Source organism: Drosophila elegans, unplaced genomic scaffold (assembly GCF_018152505.1).
Source record: "Drosophila elegans isolate 14027-0461.03 unplaced genomic scaffold, ASM1815250v1 contig_183, whole genome shotgun sequence".
NCBI lineage: Eukaryota > Metazoa > Arthropoda > Insecta > Diptera > Drosophilidae > Drosophila > Drosophila elegans.
Genome location: NW_024545550.1, coordinates 585,388 through 599,099, shown reverse-complemented (window position 1 = coordinate 599,099; position 13,712 = coordinate 585,388). Strand labels below are relative to the sequence as shown.

Here is a 13,712-nt window from a genome sequence, read left to right as displayed (position 1 = left end):
TGCTTACCTGTTCAATGTGCCCCAACCATGTCAAAAATAGTAATAATCATTTAGTTAGATCACACAATTAATAATTTTAAATTAATTAGAATGATTCAGCCGCTCTGTCAAATATGGTTTTACCGATAAGAACTATAAGTAGGGCTAGACGGGGCAAGATCTTCTCCAATCAGTTGCAAACTGTGTGAGATGGCGAGCGGTGTCCCAGAAATCCACTTCTACGAGCACGGGCTCAACATCCGCCGAGTGATCGAGCAGTCCAATTTGCAGGATCTGGACCAGGCCCTCAACATCTGCGATCTGTCCAGTCTGGAGCAAAAATTCAGCCTCTGGCAGAAACTGCTGCCCAGGATTAAGCCACACTACGCCGTCAAGTGCAACGACGATCCTGTGGTGGTCAAATTTCTGGCGGATCTTGGTACTGGATTCGACTGCGCCTCCAAAAACGAACTTAGGCTGGTGAGAATGTGTGAACGTTTGAACAAAAAGAGATATTTTCACTGCAATTAACCCTGGTTATTTGTTTAATTGATTAATTGATTTTACAATCAAGAAAATAAAAATATATCTTATTTCGATGTATTAATTTGTTTTTTTTTTTAACGATGTTGCTTTTGTAGGTTCTTGGCTTAGGCGTTTCACCTGAGCGTATTATCTTTGCACATCCTTGTCGTCCAGTCAGCCACTTGGAGTACGCCAAGGAGCAGATGGTGGTCAATGGCACGGTGGACAATGAGTACGAGGTTTACAAGCTCCATAAGCACTATCCAAACTCCAAGTAAGTCCCACCCAATATAAGCTTTGGTAGTACGATGATGTGTTTCTCGATTTTAGTCTAATTGTAAGATTCAAAAGCGAGGCCAAGGAGGCACTGCATTTTTTGGGCGAAAAGTTTGGATGCAATGTGAAGGCGGATGCCGCTGCCCTACTGCTCCTGGCCAAGGCCTTGGATCTGAAGGTTACTGGCACTAGTTTCCATGTAGGTTCCGGATGCAGCGAGGTGGAGGCCTACGACCGGGCCATCGAAAAAGCCGAGAACATCTTCAAGTTCGGCGAGCTTATTGGTCATGACATGGACTTATTGGACATTGGCGGTGGCTTTCCCGGCACCGATGATGCACTGTTCGAGAATGTGAGTTGCAAGATGTTGGCTTTTAAGGAATTTATTCAAATATTTGTATATTTTTATAGATTGCTGACGCTGTAAACACCTCGCTGCAGCTCCGTTTCCCCGATGAGCGGGTCCAAATAATTGCCGAACCAGGACGTTTCTTTGTGGAGGCTGCTTACACTTTGATCTGTAAGATCCATGCCAAGCGGGAGGTCCGAAATAAAGCTGGGAAGTTGGACACATTAATGTATTTCATAAATGACGGCATCTACGGGTTCCTGGCCTGCACTTTCTACACCTCCGTAGTTGTGACTCCTGAAGTTTTCCTGGTAAGAATTAGCATCGATACCCAGTATTTTGCAATTTTTCAAGCAGTATTGAAATCATTTATCCAGGTTGGAGCCAATACCATGCCAAAGTTCAAGTCTGTGATTTGGGGACCCAGTTGCGATGCCCAGGATAGGGTGAGCTTGTTATTTGATTGTAGTTGCGATGAACATCAGTTAATGTTTCCCTTTAGATTTCGGAGGAGCAGCACTTGCCCAACATGAATCGAGGTGATCTCATAGTGTTTCGCAACATGGGTGCCTACGCAAAGACCATGGCCAAGCCCTTCAATGGATTTGAAGTTCCGGTAACACTGTTTTTTCGGGCCAAATAGTAATAAAAGACAAACTTGCTTGCATTTGTAACCAACATGGATTCTTTATTACTTAGATTCTCAGAGTGTTTCCCGTTTGGGAAACTGTTGCTCACATGGAGAGCATTATGCAGGCCCAGCTTTCGATGGGTTTTCTTGTTAGCAATATTTTGAAAAGAACAGCTCTAGCCAAAGGAAACTGACCCGAATCGGTGGTGTGGCGTATTCTTTTGAAAATATTTCCGTTACCGGTACCGGTTCTGCAACCGCAACCGCTCAAGTTGCACCACCGCCCACCAGTGGGCGGCTACTGACCCAAGCCACCGGTCGGCTGGGCGGTGGGTACGAGAGGCGGGATCGGGGGCGGGGGCGGCCGGATTTGGGTGTCTGTCTGTGTTAATTGCTAATCGAATTACAACTTAGTTTGCATAGACATAATTGAAAAGGTACGTATGTATGTGTGTATAAAAGTATATGTATAAAAAATTTCAAAAATTCCACTCTGCATATATGGTACATACATTTGCATAATTCACTTCCTGCATAAATATCAAACTTGTTCAGATGCCTCAAAAATGTATGTAAATTCTATAAAATGTCACTATCTTAGCAATGTAGAGCCATCCGAGTGTTTTACTACTGGGAGCTCTTGATATGTCACGATATAATAACAATATAACGATATGCATTCTCGATTTTAGTGAGGGTTTCTCATTGGGTTCTGGATATGGGTTTTGGGATTTTGGTAATTTGGTAATTTTAATAATTTGGTATTTTGGGATTGGGAGTACTTGCCCCTTGTTAATGGCAAATAAAGAGTACAAACTACTTATTCCATAATCAGTTCTTGGTGATTGATGCAAATGATTTTCCTTATTTTCTCTTGTGTTTTTTTCCCTCAGTTTCGCCTTGCCTCTGGCACCCAAAGTGGAGCCATACTTAGAGTTCATACATAGACTCGAAGAATTTCGACTTGGCTAGATTGCTCAGTTGGGTTAATTGGGTGGTTGGTTGGATGTTTGGTTGGTTGGTTGGGTGCAGAAGGTAGGACTGGAAACAGGTGAGGGGGCTACGAAAAGCGTTAGTAATGATTGTATCTCACAACACCGACGACAAGACGACGATAGACGATAGACTACACATAATAAATGGGTATCCGTAGGGATCCTTATCCTGCACTCAATACAGATTGTGCAGATTAACGCGTGTAACAACGAAATCCCTGGCTTAAACGTAACAATATTCTGATATGTTTGAGTTTCGCTTTGGTTTACCACAGCAGGTGCACTGGTACCTAAATCAAGCCTTACATCTAAGCTATGTCCGTTAACAATTAAATTGAATTGAATCCTCATGCCGTGCCGACCCATCTCAATCAGCATTCCCCTGTGAGTCGAGCTACTGTGCAAGTCGAGCTACTTGCTACAGGGTCGCTACTGGGATTGGAGTTGAGTGGAGTTGAGTGGAGTGGATTGGATGGTGGTGTTGCCGTTGCAGGTGCGTCAATTCAACAAGGTGGATTGGGAGACATATTCTTGCTGCGCTGCCGGCTGGCTGGCTGGTTGGCTGGCTGGCTGGCTGGCGTGCTTTCTGAGTCTAATTATTGGCAGAGTTGCATAATTCACGGATTCTCTATAATCTATAAGAAAACATACAATACAACAACACAGAAATGGTTTGTAGACGTACAAAAGGGTCTGTGACTGGACTGTGGGTCTGGTCTTCGTTTTTGGGGGACATTATCAAACCGAATCAAACTGGGGGGACCGCACTATTTTCTATCACTGATCTGGGCGGGGGGAGTGCAACTGAAACTGAAACTGAAGCTGAAACTGAAACTGACCCGCATAGAACATCGCGTCTAGCTGGACAGATGCGGCTTTAGACGCTAGTCAGAAAGGCCACGCTACACACGGCAATCTGGGCCAGGATGTTCACTTGCAGGATCCGCATCAGACCGCCGCTGGTGGGCGAGGGACTCACATTGAGGCCGGCGCAGTGCATCTTCTCGGTGGGCATGGCCTGCACAAAGTACTCGCGGTTGTCCAGCGACATGTGGCACAGCGGCTTCTTCTTCTGCGACATTTCGTCGTCCTTGTTCTTCAGGTCCTCGAGCAGCTTGGGGAACCAGGTCAGCTCGCAGGAACAGTTCAACGGGTTATCTGCATTGGGAGTTTCGATTGCATGTATTGTATTGATTTTGTGTGGTCTTAAAATGTTATGACTTGCCTGTGATATCGATGATGCGCAGGGTGTCGATGACCGGCTCCATTATGTCCTGCGGAATGCGCTGCAACTTGTTGTTCTGCAGGTTCAACGTCTCCAGCGAGTTGAGATTCTCGAACAGAAGGCTGGGAAGAACCTTGATACTAAACAGAGTGAAATATAATTATTATGAGTAAATAGTAAAATTTTTATCTTGAAATCGGACAGATTTAAGAGAGCATATGATACAAAAATCCTTAGGAAAAGTTCTTCCATCAAAGACTGCATATTTAAAAAATAGATGCCTAGAAATCGAACTTAATTGTATCGTTTAACGATGGAAAATTAACTAAGCCAACAAGCTAATAAAATCTAAAATTAGCCGTTAACTCTATTTATTTTTTCAGCAAAGTTTAAGCTATTTCCAGGCTATCGAAAACCGAAATCGTTTAGGCAGAACTAGAGATAAATATGTAATGGTCTTTAAATAAGGCGAAAATGTTCATTACACTTAAAAAAAAAAGTCCACAGGCACCGTTAAATGAAGGTTTTGTTTCTGGAGGATTTTGTGGGATTAATTTCTTTTAAATATTCCTGTTTGTAGTTATAAAAAAGGTCCGCCAACTTATCTCTTTTTCAAAAAAAAGTTAGGACATGTTAAATCAACGCAAAAATCTTACTCATTTTTCTGCAGATTAATGAATGTGAGGGAATCTCCGAATCCAGTGAAGGCATCTTCGGCCAAAACATTGATATTATTATTACGCAGATCCAAGTGACGAAGGCGATGCAAGGGACGCAGTGCCTCGCTGGGAATAGTATGGACTTGGTTGTCGCCCAGCCGCAGATATTGCAGGTTCTCTGTTGAGTCAGATTGTAAATTAAATGAATAACAGAGAAATTGAAGGAGAAACGCACCCTCCAGGCCCTTGAAGGCATCCTTGTCAATCGCACTGATCTTATTGCCCTCCAGCTCCAGGGAGTTCAGCTGGGTGAGGTGGGAAAAGACATTGCCAGGCACGGTGGTGATCATGTTGTGGGCCAATATCAACGAGTCCAAGCTCTGCATGCCTGCCAAAAATCAAAACATTTCATCGATTGGCATCTCTTTGGGTCACAACAATAGTCACCTTCAAAGTCGCCTTCACTGATGGTGCGTATCTTGTTCTCCTGGATCTCCAGCTTCTTCAGAGTGGACAGTATGGAAAGCGCTTTCTGTGGGACACTGCTCAGATCGTTGCCACCCAGATTTAGACGCTTTAAATGACTGAAACAAAAGGTGTTTTCGTTAGAAACAAGAGCTGTCAATCGAGGGACTTTCTGGCATACTCCTCAAGTCCCCGGAAAGCCTCGGGATCGATCTGTGTGATCTTGTTCTCGTAGAGCGTCAGTATCTCCAGCGTTTCCAGACCCTCGAATGCATTGTTGTGGACCACGGTGATTTTGTTGTGGTTCAGATTGAGAATCAACAGGTGGAACAGATTCTTCAGCGCCTGCGAGGGCACCGTCTTCATTTGGTTAAGGGACACATCCAGCTGGGTGAGTCCCGTACCTGCGGTAAATAAGGGAAGATGTGTGTGACAACCAAACAAACAAACTCAAACTGGCGTCCATCTCGTTACCCAGCGAACTGAGGGCGTTCTCCTCGATGGCCGCCAAACTGCTGTTGTGAATGGTCAGGTGGCGAATGTCCAGGGCCAGAAAGACGAAGCCCTGCAGCTTGGGCAGATTGTTGTGGCGCAGCTTCAGGTAGAAGATGATCGGACTCTTGCCCTTCAGAGTGCCCATCGATTTGGTGATGTGCGCCAGATCGGTGGTCTCGCACAGGATGTCCAGCCCGTTCTTCTTCACCGTGCAGATGCAGGGCGCGATCTCGCTCTGCTCCGGGCACACCTGTGACGGCGGTGGCCCCTGTCCCACCACCTGACCCATCATCGTCATCATCGTCATCATCAGCACCTGCAGCAGCAACACCAATGACGCCGTCTGTCCCCATTCCAGCTGAAGTCTCGCCATGCTGAACACCTTGCTGCTGGTGGTTTTGCGATTCCTTTTTTGGACTTTGTGGAGTGGATTGGAGTAGGGTGGAGTGGTGTGGTATATCCTATGAAGGCGCGATATTCGCAATGAGTGTAACTCGTGGCTGGCTGCGATTTGTGATGCTGATGAATGCTATCTACAATGGCTATTGCCGTAGCCCTGTGTGCGAAATGAGAAGAGGTTAGGGGGGATTTCAATTGGGCGCACAATGCGCGATTTTATTTGGGTTGTGTGTGCCAGCCCGCGGATTAAATATAAATTGCCCGCAATTGAGCTGTCCGTCCGTATACTGTTGCTAGTGTTGCTACTACTACTGCTACTACTGTTGCTCCTCTCCAATCTGCGGCACTCTCACCTAAATGGTTTGTCCGTCCGCGGCTAGTGAGTGCCAAATGAAACATGCCTCCAGTGCCTTCGAGATGCAACAAATCCCAGCCAGCTTCTCTCTCTCTCTCTCTCTTTTGGTTTTAGTTTTTGTGGGGCAGCTGGCAGTTGGCAGCTGGAGTCGCTCTCTTTTTTGGGGTGGCTATGGGGCGTATGCGTAATGGCTGTGTGCCAACTGGGTTAGTGTGTGTGTATAACGATGTAACGGAAAATCGATACGGCGACGTCGAGAGGTTGTTGAATGGGGCCCCCGTTTGTTTGTATTTGTGGTTGTTGCTTCGCTTCTAACTAATTCAACAGTCCTCGAACGCTCCGTTGCTCCGTTGCTCCTTTTTGTTCTTTTGAAACGCTGCCCAGTATCGATATGCTGGCTGGCACTTGGCTTTCCCCAGTGCTTAACCACTGAATTCCGTTACATCCACAGAAAAAAGGCGAGCCAGGATCCGTCTAGTGGCTACTATCGCTTTGCCAGGCTCTTCTTGGCCCTCTGGTATATCAATCCCGTTGCATTCTCTGCGGAATCCCACTGGCAAGCCCCCCGAATCCTGAATCCCAGAATCGGAAAATATTGAAAACGTTTCGAAGCGTCAATTGATGGAAAATGAAGCACGTTTGGTTGGCAAAACCGACGGTTGCGGACTGAGAGCGCTCGGCGTGAAATTAAATATAAAACCTCAGTTGACTCTCGGGGTGGCTCAAGCTTTTCGAAGCTCTGCAAAAGCTGCAGCAAACGCTCAAAACAATCTTTTAGTTATCAAACGTTAGGCTCAGTCAAAGTTTAAAATACGAATTTCTAGACGAGCAAAGATGCATTTGTAATAAAAAGGTTACGCTGATAAGGGGTAATCATTGATTAAACATCTAGAACCGTTATTCTAATGACCTACTTTTTAATGCAAATTTATTAATCATGGTCAACACATAAAAACTAGAAGAAAACAATTCACGCAGAAGGCGAATAAATTCAGCAGAAGCGCCTTTTTCTCAAAAACAAAACTACATGCGTTTATAAAGAGACAGAACAGTTACAAGAAGTGGCTAAAATCCCGACAAATTCTGGATACCAATTCGATGTTATCAAAGATTGGTTTTTATTAAGGAGCGCGAAATGGCACTGTTACTTTTATGAAATAACGGATCAAAACAAAGCGGACACCAGGCTGACACAGGTGAACTGTATTGGGTTCTCGGAAGCGATGTTGGTTCTTAGATCTTTTACGGTTTGGGCTTTAATTCGCACTTCACATTTTCTATGTCTTGTCCTCGCAATTTTGTTCCTTATGCTCGCTAGCAATGACTGCCCACTTTGCATTTGGTTTCTTAAAAAAAATGAGTTTTAATGAATTTATTTACTTGTTCTGTAACTATTTAAGAAATCTACAAATAAATTGTGGCGGATACATAATTTTATGAATAATAATTTTATGATTTTTAATACCTTATTTTGCACTTGTGTTGGGATGCTTAAACCACAAAACCACCTTCTTCAGTGGCTACAAAAATCTTTTCCACCCAAGGTTAAACCAAATGTTCATTTAAAAGTAACGGCTATATGGTTCGTTCCTCTATTGGAATTTTTAGATACTACGCTGCCTTCTGGACCGCGTAGCGACACCTGGCGGAAGCGTTCTTAAACATTAAATTGCTGCCTAGTTAACTGCTTACTAAACTGCTTGAATTCCTGCTGTTATGACAACTGTTGTGCCTGCTGTTATGACTGATGTTATGATTGCTGTTCTGACTGTTGTTATGACTGGTATTATGACGGCTGTTATGACTGCTGTTATGGCTGCTGTTATGGCTGATGTTTATATCTCTGCTATTATCGCTTCTGTTATCTTTTTGAAACGACTGCTTCATAAACTGCTTGCTTATAGTTCAGAAGACCAACGTGCTTTTTTCAAAACTAATTTATTGAAGTTGCAGAAGTTAAAGAAGAAAATAAAAGAAAATATTTATTTATTTATTTAGGAAAATGTAGTTGGTAGCTTTAAATATTTTGTATTAATTACAATTATTTTCAAAATCTGTTTTCAAGAATAAATGTAGTAAGCACCAACTATATATTACAATTTTAAAAACATCAGCAATCTAAAGTGCCACAATCTTCTATACAGTCAGCAATTTCATGTTCTTGTACCATGTGAATGGGTCATGCTATTGAACCCAACTTTCACTGCGTCAGCTGACTGCTCCAGCAACATATCCTTTGATGACAATCCTGATCGGGTTACAGCAGCACGTGGGCGTAATTTTCTCGCAATTAGGATGCGATTATCATAATATGAACGAGCGTCGTCGAAAGGGTAATTGAAGGCGAACCAGCTCAACCCATTCCCCATAGCAGTTTGGGATCCTTTTCGCCTGCCACACGGGCACGTGCCTGCAAGACGCCTTCAGCCAAGGTACAAAGTTTCAATTTGATATTCCTTTGGCCAGACGAGCATCTTGGGGTTGTTTCAGGCCAAGTCCCTGGATTAAGTTCCAGGCGGCCCAAGACCGATTGCGATTCTGCGGCCCTGTGGCTTATGACACCGACAAGACAAGGTTGAGCGGGTGGCATCCGCATCCGCATCCGCATTAGTATCAGCATCAGCATAAGCATAAGGTCGGACTTTGAATTTGACAAAGTGCAAAATCCTTTACACTTTGAAGACTGATTGACTTCTTATCCTTGAATGGATTTGAATGGAAATTGTGTTTCACTTGCCTGCTCGGCTAATGGTGGGGTGGAGTGTGCGAGCTGTGCGAGTGTGAGTCCTATATAAACAAACGGAAGATAATCAAGATGTAAAACACAATCCAGAGGGGGGAACGGCGACGGCTGTAATTCAAAACCAAACAAAACCGTTGAAGAATCAAAAGGCAAAGCGATGGCAAATTATAGCGTTACAGTTGCAGTTGCCTCACAAAAATCGGACGATGGTGGGGTATGAGTATGGGCATGGGCATGGGCATGGGGTGGCGTTGGGAAAGCGTCGCTGAAAAATTGTAAAGCGGAATTTCGCAATTTCACTTTGTACTTGGAAAACTGTTATTAACTTAATGAAGGAGTGTTGTGCGCCACATTTACCTGACACGTGATTCGGAGTGAACCGGAAGCCAAGGGTCCCACAAAGGAGCTGCTGCTCTTAACGTTTCCTTATTTACACTTTTTTTTCGGTATTTTCCTGAATTGTAAGCGCGTTAAGTACTCCACTGCGAAAGCGTATTTAATGTGCCGTAAATGGTGTCAACTTGAGATATTACTACCTTACCATTCATTCTCATAATTGACTGAACGCCAATCGGGCGATATTAAAGAACAATTTCGACTCAAACAATTATGCAACGTATTTTATTTAAAAAATAATTTTAAATAGTTTTAATTTATTTCAATAACATAAACACTCAATTTGGTATCATGTTACTTAACCATAAGTTATTTCAAAAGTAAGTTATTTCAAAAATATTTTGTGACTTGTTTATTTGGAATATTTTTGTATTCATCATCCATTTTTCTCACTCAATCCAATGGCTGCAAATCAATAAATGATTACGTAGTTACTTTGTCATTAAATGGCGTAATTCTACTTACACCAGAAATAAGCATTCATTAATACTTTAAGTAGAAACCATTAATGTTAATAAATATTAGCAGCTGTTCTGATGCACATATACGTAGATGCCTAATTGGGTTATACGAGTATCTATTTGGCAAATTTCGAACTAGCTTCCTGCAGATTTAACAGCAGCTAACAAACCGAAAACGTCGGCAGCTGTAATTAAAACAAAGAGTGCGATGGCACACAGAGTCCCCCTCTCATCTCCTCCGCAACCGACACATATGTGGCGGAGGGGCGTTGGATACCCACTATACCTATACTATATAGCCATGTAACCGTATCTTCGCATTGGCGCTCAGATGAAGCTCATCTGGCAAAGTGGCAGGTTAAGTAAACAGTTTCATTGTGCGAATTCAATTAAAATTTATTCAAAATACGTCAACGGCAGCTACTCAAAGCTGCTACTTCTGCCGCGTTTTGCTGCTGCTGCGCTGTTGTGCTGTTGTGCTGCTGCAACAAAGTGTCAAAGTATCTGTGAGATACATTCTATGTATCGCTCTCTCCTTGTCTCCCTCACCCCCGTGCGGCTGCCATTGGCAAAGGGGGCGTGGCAAGGCCCCGTACACGCCCCAGTTAAAGAGGAAGCGAGACAACCATATGGCGGCGTGCCGAAGTAAATGTATATAATACGCTTACAAAGTATCTGTGTGAGCAGCGGCTGGGGATGTTTGAGTGTGTGTGTGTGTGGTGTGCCACTTGTTTTGTTGCCTTTCCCCACAGCTGCGACTGCTGTCTTGGCAAGTGGTGTAAATGGCAATTTGTCGGGCGTCGACGGTCGACGGTCGCCCCCGCACACGGTAGCTGTTGCCGTAGATACAGCGTCGCGCTGACAGCCGCTCTTTTCCGCTGGCATTGGCATTCGGCTTTTGGCCTGGCCCGCTCATTTCTGCCATATCATCGTCGTCATCATCGCCACGATCATCGTTCTACCCTACCTCTAACCTCGCCCCCCGCCTCATCGCCGCACTCAAAAAGTATCTTAGTATCCCTTTGTGCGAGGAAACCACTGGTGCCAACACCACCTACCCACTTGGAACTCAAGCCCATCATCCACCCAATGAAATAAAATTTTTTTAATGTTGCCTTTGTTAAATAATTCCTAACACTTAATAAATTTAGATTTACATTTAGTAATTCTTTTAAGCTGACATTTTATGTATCCAATATTATCTAGAGCTAATAAATATGTTAAAACTATAAAAAACAAAATTATTTATTTATCGTTCAATTGTATTCATTTTAGTTTCAACACTTGGAAATATTTTTGTAAGAATATTTGTTTAAATATTTATTTCAGTAAGTATATTAAACCTGAATATAAACCCCTTTATATATGCACGTAATCATTTATTTCGATAGTTTCATTTTTAGTTTGATGGGGTATAACTTTTTTTGTAGTTTACCTAATGAAACTTAATATAATAAATAAAGTTTAAAACAAATATGTGCGTATCCAAAATTTTAAAAGCATTAAATGTAAAACTATAGCTTTTAAACGGAATTTGACAAAATTCTCTTCAATCGACCCATCGATTTTTTTGGTGTTGTTGGACTCCCAGATTAAAAAATTACATTCACCTAAAGATAAGCCTTGAAGTTTATTTTGTTTAAATCTTAAATTTAAATTTGTATATTTTAAAAACTTATTTTCAATACATTGAAAGGTTTCTAGTTTTACAATGGAAACGGGTTAGATAACACAAAATTTGTTCTAAATTTCCCTCTACTTCGAAAAACAAACGGAAACTATTGGAGCGTGTTTAAAGCTCTCTTCAAAAAAGGCATCCTTCCGATATGATTTGGCCGACCCAAAGGACATTGCCTGTGACAAGACCAACAATGGCGAGTCCAGCCCTCTCTATGACATTGATGGGCATTAACGATGATGCTGATGCTGATGGTGATCATCATCATCATCGCCGGGAATGTGGCAGGGAATGACGATGAAGTAACAAGGAGGAACGACATTTCCAGCTAACGAATTCAATTGAGTTGAATTTTTCATTTAAGGTTTATTTAACTTTTTTATTCCATTTCCAGGCAGCGAGCAGGAAGAGCCGGCCGCAGGGATTCACACACAGCGCTTGAGATCCGAATCCGATGCCATGGGATGATGAGCGATGAGCGATGAGGATGAGACGCTGTGATGTGAGATGAAATGAGATGGGATGAGGCGAGAAGGGGGCCCATGGATATGGATGGATGTGCAATTGTGCCAATGGCGGCAGCTGGGCCGCACACTCGAATATACACACAGTATATACAGACAAACGCAAATGAATTTATGCCTAATGGCGGGATTGTTGTACTACTTTTTGCCTCCTGCCCCTGTTGTAGTCGTTGCCACATCGCATTGTTGTACTGTGTCGCTGTCAATATTGAGCTTGATTATTAAATGACACATTATGTGATTTCCAACATGTTCACTGGCCACCGAGGACCGGGGAGTACGACTTCGTAAGGGAAAGGAGAATGTGAATGGGAATGGGAATGAGAAGAGCATGTGGAGGGCAGGAACGAACCCAGTTCCCAGTTCCACTTCAAGCTCGATTCAAAAGGAAACCCGAATGGGCGTCATCCCGGTCCATCTGTTCGACCCATCCGCAGAGCAGCCAGTTACATGGCATGGAAGTCATTTTGTAGCACATCAAGTACGTGAGCTGATTGCAATTGTGAAAAGGAGGCGGCGGTGGGGGTTGAGCACCGGCGGGTACGAGTGCGAGTACCAGGGAGCAGAACAGCTGTCAAGGGGGTCACATTTTGCGCAACAATCAGGCTTCAGCTGAAGTACAACATTTTCAGCCCGAACATTTTGTATAAAAGACGAAAGGCTAAAATTGAATTCAATTGAAATCAAATGGCAGAAAGTGTATGAATTAATGAGCAATATCTGCCTCATACATCTCAAAATGATAAAAATTAATATTTCCATATTAAAATAAATATCCACTTTAAAACATAATGTATTCTTAGGTAACATTTGTTTAAGATCTTAGTTAGAAAAGCTTAAAAGCATTTTAACACAGCGGAATTGTTGATAATAAAAATATTCTTTTAAAACTAACATGTGTGTCTAACACTATCACGTTTTACACGTTTGATTGATAAACATTCCAGTTGAACAAAAAATATATCCTTTAGTATTTTTTAATTTATGTAATAATTGGTACAAAGAGAGAAAAACCACGAAGTAAAATTAAATTTTAAAATATTTGAATTATAAACTTACTTAAAATAAACTAGTGGTATTAAAAACATATTCAATTGGGTTAGCCAAAAGAAAATTGTAGATTTCCATTTTTTGTTAATTTAAAACTAAATTATTCCATACTAAAAAGTAAAATGAAAAACAAAACACTCATCGGGGCTAAAACAGTACCAAAAATATTTAATTCAAAGTGAAAATATTTGGATACAATACAATCAATATCCCTTCTTGGAAAACCAACTACGTCTCTGGCCAGTGAATTTGTAATATTTTCTTTTGGAAATGGCGTTGCCAGGGCGTTAGAAACCACTCCCACTCCTCACCACCCACCGCCCACTTTGGGCAGGAAACCACCCCGAGTGGCAACAGAATCAGAAATGCCACAAAAGCCGTGTTAGCGTAACACTCCGCAAGAGGCCCTGCCCAGAAGCAGAATCAGAAGCAGAACCAGAGCCCAGTTCAAACTTTGCAATACAAATAAATTGAAATTGCGCACATTATATGCATGTTCCTGGGGAC

The 13,712-nt window shown here is 42.5% G+C and overlaps 2 protein-coding genes across 6 annotated transcripts; one reads left to right on the top strand and one right to left on the bottom strand.

Annotated features, from left to right (window-relative positions):
- The first annotated feature begins 189 nt into the window (after window positions 1–189).
- On the top strand, window positions 190–1,803 carry LOC108147058 (ornithine decarboxylase 2-like). Of its 2 annotated transcripts, XM_017273344.2 has the most exons (6): window positions 190–459; window positions 621–778; window positions 835–1,132; window positions 1,192–1,440; window positions 1,507–1,575; window positions 1,632–1,803. In XM_017273344.2, exons 1-6 carry the CDS (start codon window positions 190–192, stop codon window positions 1,770–1,772), a joined length of 1,185 nt encoding a protein of 394 aa, XP_017128833.1. In that variant the 3' UTR covers window positions 1,773–1,803. The 2 variants fall into 2 exon arrangements, with proteins under 2 accessions (XP_017128833.1, XP_041563393.1); XM_041707459.1 differs by having other exon boundaries at window positions 1,192–1,575.
- On the bottom strand, window positions 1,792–7,022 carry LOC108147055 (slit homolog 2 protein). Of its 4 annotated transcripts, none has more exons than XR_001774511.1 (9): window positions 6,352–7,022; window positions 5,579–6,155; window positions 5,286–5,508; window positions 5,087–5,223; window positions 4,875–5,027; window positions 4,637–4,817; window positions 3,981–4,120; window positions 3,441–3,913; window positions 1,792–3,390 (listed from the first exon to the last, which is right to left on the bottom strand). XR_001774511.1 is itself a non-coding variant. In XM_017273341.1 (9 exons), exons 2-8 carry the CDS (start codon window positions 5,970–5,972, stop codon window positions 3,633–3,635), a joined length of 1,509 nt encoding a protein of 502 aa, XP_017128830.1. In that variant the 5' UTR covers window positions 5,973–6,155; window positions 6,352–7,022; the 3' UTR covers window positions 1,792–3,390; window positions 3,595–3,632. The 4 variants fall into 4 exon arrangements, 3 of the variants coding, with proteins under 3 accessions (XP_017128830.1, XP_017128831.1, XP_017128829.1); XM_017273341.1 differs by having other exon boundaries at window positions 3,595–3,913; XM_017273342.1 differs by having other exon boundaries at window positions 3,735–3,913.
- Window positions 7,023–13,712: the final 6,690 nt, after the last annotated feature.

Coding starts and splice junctions, on each gene's coding strand:
- LOC108147058 (XM_041707459.1), top strand. CDS start 190: ATGGCGAGCGGTGTCCCAGAAATCCACTTCTACGAGCACGGGCTCAAC. Junction 460..620: donor CCAAAAACGAACTTAGGCTG/GTGAGAATGTGT, acceptor TTGCTTTTGTAG/GTTCTTGGCTTAGGCGTTTC. Junction 779..834: donor AAGCACTATCCAAACTCCAA/GTAAGTCCCACC, acceptor TCTCGATTTTAG/TCTAATTGTAAGATTCAAAA.
- LOC108147055 (XM_017273340.1), bottom strand. CDS start 5,972: ATGGCGAGACTTCAGCTGGAATGGGGACAGACGGCGTCATTGGTGTTG. Junction 5,509..5,578: donor GAACGCCCTCAGTTCGCTGG/GTAACGAGATGG, acceptor TATTTACCGCAG/GTACGGGACTCACCCAGCTG. Junction 5,224..5,285: donor GCTTTCCGGGGACTTGAGGA/GTATGCCAGAAA, acceptor CTTTTGTTTCAG/TCATTTAAAGCGTCTAAATC.